Here is a 12,201-nt window from a genome sequence, read left to right as displayed (position 1 = left end):
CGGCCCCAGGATCAGCGGAGCCGAGAGGCCTCCCGGCCCCGGGATCAGCGGAGCCGAGGGGCCTCCCGGCCCCGGGATCAGCGGGGCCGAGGGGCCTCCCGGCCCCGGGATCAGCGGGGCCGAGGGGCCTCCCGGCCCCGGGATCAGCGGGGCCGAGGGGCCTCCCGGCCCCGGGATCATCGGGGCCGAGGGGCCTCCCGGCCGCCTGGATCAACGGGGCCGAGGGGCCTCCCGGCCCCGGGATCAGCGGGGCCGAGGGGCCTCCCGGCCCCGGGATCATCGGGGCCGAGGGGCCTCCCGGCCCCGGGATCATCGGAGCCGAGGGGCCTCCCGGCCCCGGGATCAGCGGGGCCGAGGGGCCTCCCGGCCGCCTGGATCAACGGGGCCGAGGGGCCTCCCGGCCCCGGGATCATTGGAGCCGAGAGGCCTCCCGGCCGCCGGGATCAGCGGAGCCGAGAGGCCTCCCGGCCCCGGGATCATCGGAGCCGAGAGGCCTCCCGGTCCCGGGATCATCGGAGCCGAGGGGCCTCCCGGCCCCGGGATCATCGGAGCCGAGGGGCCTCCCGGCCCCGGGATCATCGGAGCCGAGGGGCCTCCCGGCCCCGGGATCAGCGGGGCCGAGGGGCCTCCCGGCCCCGGGATCAGCGGGGCCGAGAGGCCTCCCGGCCGCCCCGATCAGCGGAGCCGAGGGGCCTCCCGGCCCCGGGATCAGCGGGGCCGAGGGGCCTCCCGGCCCCGGGATCTGAGGAGCCTGATGGAAGCCCTGTGTGTTCATGCACCCTGGGGGTGCAGAGGTCCTTTCCTAGGCAGAGGCCTATGGCGAAAATTTCGACTCTAAGAAGCAGCCTACGGCCTGGAAGGGGGCTCCCCTGACCTCAGTGCTGGAGAAGACCATTAAGCAGAAAACTAAAGAAACGATTTTACATCATTTCCCAGGTGGAGAACAGTTGGCATGTAAGCCCCTGACCAGTGCCCAGCCTCTCCTCTGTCAGTCTATCTCACTCTTAGGTACCATGTTCTTTGTTCTGTCTTAACTGCAACTCATTTTTAAACTAGATTGCTTTTAAAAGAAGACTAAATAAAGTTTCCCTTAAGTTATTTAGGTGGTGCTGGGGCTGCTGGGGGCCTGATAGAAGACACAAACATGCAATGGGGGGCCTGTACCCAGCAGCCCCAAGGCCCGCCACCTTGGTGCTGGGGCTGCTGGGGGTATCAGAGACACAAACCCGCAGGCCCGGCACCCAGCAGACCCAAGGCCTTTGTGGCAGAACTAAGGAGCAGCAAGCCAAGCCGTAGGAAGCAGCAAGCAGGTGGGCAGTAACAAGGGAGGGGTCCTGGACTGCAAGAGGGCACATGGTGGGCTAAGGGACCCCCCACCCATCCCCAGTGCACGAATTTCGTGCACCGGGCCTCTAGTCCTATCTAATAATAGACAAACATGGTAATTGACCATACCTTCGCTACGCCTCCCATTGGCTAATCAGCGTGATATGCAAATTAACCGCCAACAAACATGGCGGCTAATTTGCATACTGCAGGCAGTGCGGGCCAGCGTGAGCCACCATCCAGGCCCCCGTGTGCTGCCTAAGCCCCGCCCCCAGCCGGGACCCCCGTGTGCGGCCTTGAGCGCCCGGGACCCCTGTGTGCAGCCCTGAGTGGCGGGGCTTGGTGGTGCGAATGCACTGCCTAAGCACCGCCCCCAGCCGGGACCCCCGAGTGTGGCCCTGGGCAGCCGAGACCCCCGTGTGCGGCACTGGGTGGCAGGATTCCCGTGTGCGGCCCTGGGCGGCTGGGACCCCCGTGTGCGGCCCTGGGTGGGCGGGACCCCCATGTGTGGCCCTGGGTGGCGGGCCCCCGTGTGCGGCCTTGGGCGGCCGGGACCCCCGTGTGCGACCCTGGGCGGGCGGGACCCCTGTGTGCGGTCCTGGGCTGCGGGGCTTGGCGGCACGATCGGTGCAAGGAAGCCCTATTCTTGCAGGGGCTGCTGGGGGCCCAATCAGAGACACAAACATGCAGGCCCGGCACTCAGCAGCCCCAAGCCCCGCCATCAGGGTGTTGGGGCTGCTGGGGGTATCAGAGACACAAACCCGTAGGCCTGGCACCCAGCAGACCCAAGGCCAGCCACCGTGTTGCTGGGGCTGCTGGAGGCCGGATGAGAGACACAATACACAGGAGGGCCCAGCACCCAGCAGACCCAAGCCCTGCCACCATGGTGCTGGGGCTGCTGGGGGCCAGATCAGAGGCACAAACCCTCAGGTGGGCCCTGAACCCAGCAGCACCAAGCTCCGCCACCACAGTGCTGGGGCTGCTTGGGGCAGGATCGGAGACACAAACCCGCAGGGGGGGGGCCGGCACCCAAGCAGCCCCAAAGCCCACCACCTTGGCGCTGGGGCTGCTGAGGGCAGGATCAGAGACACAAACCCTGCGAGCCCTGCACAAGACAGGTGCTCTGCTCCAGGCGAAGTGCTTTCCCTCCAACCCAGCCCTCCCTGGGAGTCCGGCATGGAGGGCACTCTCCCTGGGAACCCGGAAATCCGCCTCTGGGGCAACTGTGCAGCAGCCATGCCTGGAGAGCCACAGAGAGGGTGTCTACCCACCATGCGGATGTGTACACTGGCGGAGGCCACGCAGCTGCCATAGTTGAAGTCATCCTTGATGTAGGAGCGGGAGTAGTGGGGATCAGAGTGGGCCAGGTTGGCAATGGAACCCCAGCTCCCCACCGAATGACTAGAGCACACGGTCCTCAGTCACTTCCTGAGCAGCAGTCAACCCCAACCAGGGATCAACTTGAAACCTAAGTAGGTGCCCTGGCAGAATGGAACCCAAACCTTTGCTGTAGCAGAGGAGCTCTGACCCACGGCAGGGGCCAGGGCAGCTGGTGACTGCAGTGGCGGTGGTGGGAGCCTTCGCGGCAGCACTAAGGAACAGCAAGCCAAGCGGTAGGAAGCAGCAAGCAGGTAGGCAGTAAGGAGGGAGGGGTCCCGGACTGCAAGAGGGCACAGGCTGGGCTAAGGGACCCCTCACCCATCCCCAGTGCATGAATTTCATGCACCGGGCCTCTAGTCTATGTATATAAAAGCCTAAGCGACCATCTGACCGTCCAACCGGTAGCTATGATGCATACTGACCACCAGGGGGCACACGCTCATTGCAGGAGCTGCCGAGCTGTGGTGACTTGGCAGCTGCAATTCTCGGGTGACACGCCTGGAACCAGAGAGGAGGGAGCCCGATTCTGGGGTGTGTCACCTGAGAACCACCCTCTTGCAATCCGGGACCCCTTGGGGGATGTCAGAGAGCCAGTTTTGGCCTGATCCCTACAGGCCAGGCCCAGGGGCCCCACCGGTGCATGAATCCGTACACCGGGCATCTAGTAATGTAACATGTTAACAGGATTTCCTTCTCTTTATTTTGTTAATCCTCACCTGAGGATATTTTTTTCATTGAATTTTTAGAGAGTGGGAGGGAGGGAAGGGGAGAGAAGATAGAAAGAGAAACATTGAAAAAATGGGCTAAGGATCTAAGTAGATACTTTTCGAAAGTGAACATACAGAAGGCCCAGAGACATGAAAACATGCTCAAAGTCACAAATCATCTGAGTGATGCAAATCAAAACAACAATGAGATACATCTCACACCTGTCAGAATGGCTGTCATCAACAAATCAACAAATGACAAGTGCTGGCGAGGATGTGGAGAAAAAGGAATCCTCATGCACTGCTGGTGGGAATGCAGACTGGGGCAGCCACTGTGGAAGACAGTATGGAGTTTCCTCAAAAAGTTAAATATGGAACTCCCATTAGACCCAGTGATCCCACTTCTAGGAATATATCTCAAGAAACCAGAAACACCAATCAGAAAGGATATATGCACCCCTATGTTCATAGCAGCACAATTTACAATAGCTAAGATTTGGAAACAGCCTAAGTGCCCATCAGCAGATGAGTGGATTAAAAATCTGTGGTACATCTATACAATGGAATATTATGCTGCTATAAAAAAAGAAGGAACTTTTACCATTTGCAACAGCATGGATAGAACTGGAGAGCATTATGCTAAGCGAAATAAGCCAGTTGGAGAAAGATAAATATCACATGATCTCACTCATATGTGGAATATAATGATCAACATAAATTGATGAACAAGAATAGATCCAGAGACAAATGGTAGGGAGGGAGGGGGGTTAGAGAGGAACCAAAGGACTTGTATGCATGCATATTAGCATAACCAATGCACACAGACACTGGGGCGGGGCGGGGGGGGGGGCTTGCCCAGGGTGGGAATGGCTGGGGGGAGGCGGTCAATTGAGAGAAAAGGAGACATATGTAAAACTTTAGACAATAAAATAAATACAAAATTTTTTTAAAAAGAAAGAGAAACATTGATGTAAAGACACACATCAACTGGTTGCCTTCTGCACTTAACCCAGGAAATCGAACCTGCAACCCAGGCACGTGCCCTTGATCAGGAATTTAACCCAGGACCCTTTGGTGTACAGGCCGACACTCTAACCACTGAGCACACTGGTCAGTGCATAATATTCCATTTTATGTATATACCACATTTTCTTTATCCATTCACCTGTCAATGGACAGTCAAGTTGCTTCCATCTCTTGGCTATTGTGAATAATGCTGCAGTGAGCTTGGGTGTGTAAATATCTTGGAGACCCTACTTTGAATTCTTTTGGATTCATACCCAGACTGGGATTGCAGGATCGTATGGTAATTCTATTTTTAATTTTTTGAGAAACTTCCATACGATAATGGCTGCACTATTTACATTCCCACCAACAATGTACAAGAATTCCAATTCTCTGCATCCTTGTCGACACTGTGATTTTCTGTTCTTTGGATTGTGGCCATCCTATTGGATGTGAAATAATATCTCATTGTGATTTTGATTTATGTTTCTCTTATAATTAGGAAGGTTGAACATCTTTTCATATACTTGTTGGATATTTGTATATCTATTTTGGATATTTGTCTAGTCCAGTGGTCGGCAAACTGCGGCTTGGCAAACCGCGGCTCACGAGCCACATGCGTGTCTTTGGCCCCTTGAGTGTGGCTCTTCCACAAAATACTGGCTCTTCCACAAAATACCAACTTCTGCGCATGGGCCACGAAGTTTCAATTACACTGTACGTGCACACCTGCACGTGGTATTTTGTGGAAGAGCCACACTCAAGGGGCCAAAGAGCTGCATGTGGCTTGCGAGCCGCGGTTTGCCAACCACGGGTCTAGTCAAATCCTTTACCCATTTTTTTGAGTTTTTTTTAATGTTGAGTGTTAGATGTTCTTTTTATATTTTGGGTATTAACCTCATCAAATACATGATTTGCAAAAATTATTCTCCACTTCTGTAGATTGCCTTTTTCCTCTGTTGATTGTTTCCTTTGATGTGCGAAGATTTTGGTAGGGATTGCATTGAACTTTAGATTACTTTGGGTACTATAGAGATTTTAACAATGTTAAGTCTTTCAGTTCATGAACATGGGATGTCTCTCCATTTATTTGTATCGTTGATTTATTTTAGTAATGTTTTGTAATTTTTTTCATGTATAAGTCTTTCGCCTCCTTGGTTAAGTCTGTTCCCAAGTATTACTTTTTTATGCTTTTTAAATGAGATTTTTTTTCATTATTTAGTTTTTTAATTTGATCATTTTTAGTATATAGAAACAACTCATTTTCATATGCTGATTTTATATCCCGCAATTTTGCTGAAATCATTTACTGATTTTAACAGTTGTTTTTAAGAATCTGTAGAATTTTCTACCTAAAAAATCATGTTATCTGCAAACAGATAATTTTATTTCTTCCTTTCCAATTTGGATACCTTTTATTTTTCTTATTTATTTGCTCTGGCTAGTACTTTAAGTACTGTGTTGAATAGAAGTAATATGTATAAGTGGGCATCTCATCTTCTTGATCTTAGAGAAAACGTTTTCAGCCTTAATTTGTTTTCACCAATTAAGTATGATGTTATTTGTGGGTTTTTCACATATGGCTTTGATTATGTTGAGGTAGTTTCCTTCTAGTCTTAGTTTATTGATTGTCTCTATCATGCTTTTTCAGCATCAGTTGAGATTATTGTGATTTCTGTCATTCATTCTATTAATGTGGCGTATTACATCGATTGATTTTTATTTGTTGAGCCATCTTGCCTTCTAGGAATAAACCCAACTTGATCATTATGGTATAAGTCTTTTTTTTTTTTTTTTTTTTTTTAATATATTTTATTGATTTTTTACAGAGAGGAAGGGAGAGAGAGATAGAGAGTTAGAAACATCGATGAGAGAGGAACATCGACCAGCTGCCTCCTGCACATCTCCTACTGGGGATGTGCCCGCAACCCAGGTACACGCCCTCGACCGGAATCGAACCTGGGACCTTTCAGTCCGCAGGCCGACACTCTATCCACTGAGCCAAACCGGTTTCGGCATGGTATAAGTCTTTTAATGTGCTGTTGAACTTGGTTTGCTGAGGATATTTTTTTTGAGTATTTTTTCTCAATATTCATTAGTCCTATTGGATTAGGGTTCACACTTACGATTTCATTTGAACCTCATTTATGTCCTTAAAGGCCTTGTCTTCAAATATACAGTCACATTGGGTGTTAGGGCTTCACAATATGCATTTTATAGGGACACAATTAAGTCCCTAACAACTTTTATGTTGTGGTCCTAATTTATTTCCTAGAGAACCTACCGTACTCAGTATATTACTTTTTGATGACTGGTCTAACAGATTACCACAGACTAGATAGATGGCTTAAAATAACGGAAACTTAGTCTCCCATAGTTCTGGAAGCCAGAAGTTTGAAATCAGTATCACTGGACAGAAATTAAGGTGTCAGCAGGATTATTCTCTCTCTGAAGGCTCTAGGAAAGAATTCATCCCTTTCCAATAAAAGATTTTACTTGGCTGATTTTTGACAATCATATTTTCACTTATACATAGTTATTTCATAAAGTAACATGACTAGATCCAGAAGTGATGTGAATTTTTTCCCTCCGGTCTTTGAAAATGTGACTTCAACTCAGCCTGAATTTTACTTGTTTTTCTTCTATATTCCTATGTACATTTTAGGATACAACACAGAATTTCTGCAATCAGTCTACATTGTTATGCTTTTATAATGTGCTCATCCAGTGAAAATGCTAAAATGAGATAAATGAATTTTTGTCCACATTGTAGTTCAGAAAATACACAAGTAAACAGATAGGTTTGATACAGAACTACTACCAGTTGCTATAGCAGTTTAGAAACACAGCTATACATAGCTGGAGAAATTAAAGAAGGATCTGTCAGGGTGACTGGGCTAAATATTTGAAAAACTAGTAAAAAGGTATTAGTGAAGTTAAAGAGAGATATAAAGTAGGCATAGTTCACCATGTGAAAAGGTATGAAAGCTGAGAGCATGAGGCTGTTCTGAGAGTTGAAGAATTTGGTGTAGTAGAAGCATGGGGGTAAAAGTGAGAGTAAAAATTAGGGATAGATAGAGATGCAGTCATTGATGGTACTATGGAAGGACTTGAAGCATAGATATGACATCTTCAATATAGACATTGCAAAAAGATTACTTTTATAGTTCTGGAAAGGATGAATTTGAGAAGATAGTCTGGAAATAGAACAGTTATAGTAATCTGGGTATAAATGGCAATAGGTATGCTGGTGCAGTTTTTTGAGAACAAGAATTCAGAAGAGTTACAAGCCTGTTTGAGGCAGGGGAAAGAGATGTTTAGAGTTCAGGGTAGGACATACTGAGTCCTCAGAATTTATAGAATGTGATAAAATTAGAGATAAGTAGATTTTTTACAAGTAAATTTTCAGTGGAGTGTTGGGGTGAAGGTTATACTAGATTGAAGATTAAATTGAGGAAATAGGAGGGTATCAATATATGCTATTCTCTGTAATGATTCCTGGTATTTTTAAAGTACTTAATCAGTGTTAGCTATTATTATAGCTACTATTAGTATATACTTTTAAGTATCTTATTCTGTATTTTTTTCTTCAACTATTTGGCATTTTTTGATATGTACATAATAGCATTAGGTAAACATTGATCTAGATATTATGTTTTATGAACAAATTCTGATTTTAATTATAGCTATTGACATACTATTAAAATTATTACAACAAATTTTTGTAAAATGTTTTGAAGAGAACTAGAAACTATTTCTCATTTAAATAGATTATTTTTCTAAAAAAATAATAGGACTTAGCAAGTTTCATGAAGGTTAAAATAATCATGTTTTAGTTGAACAATTTTTCAGATAGATGTCTTACCAAGAAAAATTTTGATTTGCAGTTTTTAATTTAAAAGCATTGTGTGTCATAGATATAATTATTCATATCTGGAGCAGAAAACTAAATGATGGTTTTACCTGTATTCTTTCAGGTTTGATTTAATTTTGAATGAGATTGCTCCTGCAGCAAGATGTTAATAAGACAAAATCTAGGTAAGTAGAAGACTACTTTTTTAAAATAGTACATACCAAACTAGGAATAATACCAAAAAAAATAAAATTTAAGTGCCTTCTAGTCCAGAATCAATGAGTTTTTTAATAAAATTCTGAAATACAAAGAATTGACTTTTTGATGCACTTGACCCAGTTGATTTGGTGGGAGAAAAATACAGTTATCAAATTGTGGAACTGAATAATTTCCTCTTCTATGTTGAGTTTTATAACTTAGATGTGCAGTTTCTAATAACTATAAAACATGTTAGAAAATCAGATTCAATAAAAGGTTTATTAGGTTGCTTCACTTGTGGATTATAGTACTTGAGTAGTCTTTGCTTTTATGAACTTTACTTTCTTATTTCCATTAATAAAGTTAATAAAGTACTTCCACAAATTGGCTAAATTATCCAAATTGTGACTTTTTCACAGAATATTCAGAATTATAAATGAATGGTTTAATATTTTCTTGTGGGTATCTCTCTTTTTTAAATTTAGCATTCTGATTTGCTTTTATTTTTTTTAAGGCTGTTGACTTCCAAAAAATTGAATTTTGGCCATGTACTTTTGGTCTGGTATAATATAAGACTTTTTGTCTTATATCATTAAAAAGAGTGCTTTTTAATAATATAAACTGTTGAAATGTTAAAAAATAGACATTTACTATCTATTGTTAAGTGTATATGGTTTCAAGATATAAAGTAAGAATACTTTCATAAAATTACATAACTTGATCTTTCTCTAATCTAACCAGATGGTTCAGCTGTCAGAAACTTGCTGATCTCAAAGTTAAAAAAACATACCTGGTATGAGAAGTGCTATAATTGAATAATATGCAGTTAAATATTGTATTCTCAATAAGTGGTTTAGACATAATTTAAGCAGTTTCCCTTTTATTGCTATTATATAATAACCAGAGACCCGGTGCTCAGCCTGGCCTGCACCCTCTCGCAGTCTGGGAGCCCTCAGGGGATGTTCGACTGACAGCTTAGGCCCGCTCCCCATGAGGAGTGGGCCAAAGCTGGCAGTCAGACATCCTTAGTGCTTCCGCAGAGGCGGGAAAGGCTCCCACCACCGCCGCTGTGCCCGCCAGCCGTGAGCCCGGCTCTGGCGCACTGACCACCAGGGGGCAACTCCTGCGTTGAGCATCTGCCCCCTTGTGTTCATTGAGCATCATAGTGACCAGTCATTCTGCTGTTCAGTCAATTTGCATATTAGGGTTTATTATATAGGATGATAGTAATGGTAGTTTGAAGAATATTTATTGTTTGTATATTGCATTAAGTGCTCCTTATGCCTTATTAATCTTTATATTACCTCCTATGAGATAGGTGACTGCAGTGTAGAAAATATTTATTTTTTGGTTAATAGGGCACTATTTCTTTTTATTTAGGAAAAGCATTTTATTTTGCTAGCATGCATTATAAGGAACATTTGCCTGCATATCTTCCTGAAGGAGAGAAGCTACTGTACTTAAGGTCTTACAGGGATTTTGTTTGCTAGTTGAATATACAGGGTTTATTAGAAGCTTTATTTTGATTTCTTATAAGTTAGGTATTACTCAAGGGATGATACTGGTTTAATTTACTCTGACTTTATCCCACCCCAATTATATGTGCAGTTTTCTTTTTATATTAAGTTCTAATGTATGTATGGTAAAATGTGGAAACTTTAAAGTACAGAGCTGAATGACTTTTAAATATATGTGTTTATATATATAACCACTATCCAGATCAAGATGTAGAATATTTTTATTGTCCCAGAAAGTTCCTCTTGCTCTTCCCTTCCAAATCCAATATCCTTTCTCCCTGAGGTAAGCATCATTCTGAATTCTATCAGCATAGCTTAGTTTTCCTTGAATTTTGTGTATATAAAATTATACATTCTGTATTCTCTTGTTTCTGTTTTTCATACAACATAATGCTTTTTGAGATTCCTCCATGTTGTTGTATCAGTAGTTCATTATTTTTTAATGTTCAGTAATACTCTGTTATATGAAAATACTACAAATTTTTAATTCACTGTCTATAATTTTGTTTATTGGATTCTCCGAGTGCCAACATTCTACAGCTGCTTTTCTTCCTCTAGTTTTCCTGTTCATTTTCCTCATCACCTGCACAATAAAATGTAAGCTCTATAATATGCTATACAATGTTATCACTGTAGCTGTTTCAGAATGCCTAGCAGTATCTGAGTAAACAAAATATGATGCTTTATATTCTTAGTTTTAGTCCTAAGTATATGTTGTCAGTCTTCTCCAACCACTTGCATCCCCAGTTGTCAGTGTCCCTCCCTCCTCATCAGCTTATCTCCTGAAATAGTCCATCTTAAGCATCATTTTGTTTTTGAGCCAGATCTGGCCATACCACCATAGTCGGTTTTCTTTACTAGATTGTGAGCTCTTTGAAGGTAGATACCTTCCATGTTTTATTTATCTCAGCACAGTACTTAATGAATGTTTATAACATAGAACAATGAAAAGCTATCTCTCAGACAAATAGAGATTCAGAATATTTGCTGGAATAGGATGGGGGCTTTAGCACTTCAGTTGCTGTTGAGTTGTATGAAGGAGCCTATGAGCAATATAGAGGCAGCATTCATTATAGACATTTTGGAAAGAGAAATAAAATATCCTGTCTTCTTTTAGTCTAGTTGGTATAAAATAGCTAATCATTATTGATTTTGATTACTCTTTCCAAATGAAGGTATTAATCCATGTTATGGAAATTGGAGTGTTTGTTACTAATAGTGTTTATACTACTTATTTCTTTTGTACTAGTTTGTAATATTTATTTTTCTAAAAATTTAAAAAGATGTGTTAGACTAATAGAAGTAGAAGATTAGGAAGATTGGTCACTTTTGTAAGAAGTAAAGAAAACTTTTTCTCATTTTCCTCAGGGTAAAAACTGTTGGAGTGGAGGAAGAAATTGAATTATAGCCTGGAATTGTGATAACATTTTCGTTTCCTATAGCTTAGGAAACTTGCTGTTTGCTGAAAAGTATTTTTTAAAAGTTTGTTTTATCATTGTAAATCTGTAATATACATAAATAATATATATTTTTTACTTTTTTATTGAATTTTATTGGTGTGACATTGGTTAATAAAATTACATGGGTTTTAGGTTTATAGTTCTATAATACATCATCTGTATATTGTATTGTGTTTACCACCCCAAGTCAAGTCTTCTTCCATCACCATTTATCCCCCTCTATATTTTCTTAAGAAATGAAACTTTATAAAACTTTAAAGCATTTTGCACTAGTTTTCTTCCATATTTGAAATTTGGCTAGTTGGGTTGGATATCGTAGTCAGCTGGGGAGTTTTTATGCCTGCAGCTTGATTGCCTTCTAGCAAGTCCAAAGCGAGGAGAGGTTCTTTCCCACTGGGATCAATTTGTTGCTTTTCCTCTTTGCAGCTTCTGCCGTAAAGGTTGAACACAGAGTTGGATGTTGACCCCATCTCATGCTGTTCCTCTATCTCTTTACAAAGGTTTTCTTAGACACAGATTCTTATTGAATGTAGGACCCCAGTTATTTCTTTTATTTCATCATGGATGTTAAGTGTGTTTAGGTTTTTTGTTGATAAATTTTGAGTATTCAGAGAAATTTAATCTTGTGATTGCTTGACTTAGTGTCTTTATTAGATTTTAGACTAGCGCGTTCCCCTCCCAGAGGCTGATAGGTATATTTGAATTCAGACTCTTCCTCTTCATTTTGTGCTTGAATATTTTAGTCAACTGCTGCT

General features: G+C 43.2%; 1 protein-coding gene and 1 long non-coding RNA gene across 2 annotated transcripts in view; both read left to right on the top strand.

Annotated features, from left to right (window-relative positions):
• ZNF644 (zinc finger protein 644) overlaps nucleotides 1–12,201 on the top strand; it is a 122,352-nt gene that overhangs the window by 36,686 nt on the left and 73,465 nt on the right. The window contains 1 exon segment of the mRNA XM_070405579.1: nucleotides 8,396–8,456. Within this exon segment, the coding sequence (XP_070261680.1) occupies nucleotides 8,413–8,456 (44 nt within the window). The 5' untranslated portion in view covers nucleotides 8,396–8,412.
• Nucleotides 9,219–11,529, top strand: LOC139003558 (uncharacterized). The gene is made up of 2 exons (XR_011470260.1): nucleotides 9,219–10,583; nucleotides 11,355–11,529. It is a non-coding gene; the product is annotated as an uncharacterized lncRNA (long non-coding RNA).

The sequence above is a fragment of the Myotis yumanensis genome, unplaced genomic scaffold, assembly GCF_028538775.1.
Source record: "Myotis yumanensis isolate MYYU_CA2020_CCGP unplaced genomic scaffold, mMyoYum1.0.hap1 SCAF_2, whole genome shotgun sequence".
Lineage (NCBI taxonomy): Eukaryota > Metazoa > Chordata > Mammalia > Chiroptera > Vespertilionidae > Myotis > Myotis yumanensis.
This window is presented reverse-complemented; position numbering and strand designations above follow the sequence as displayed.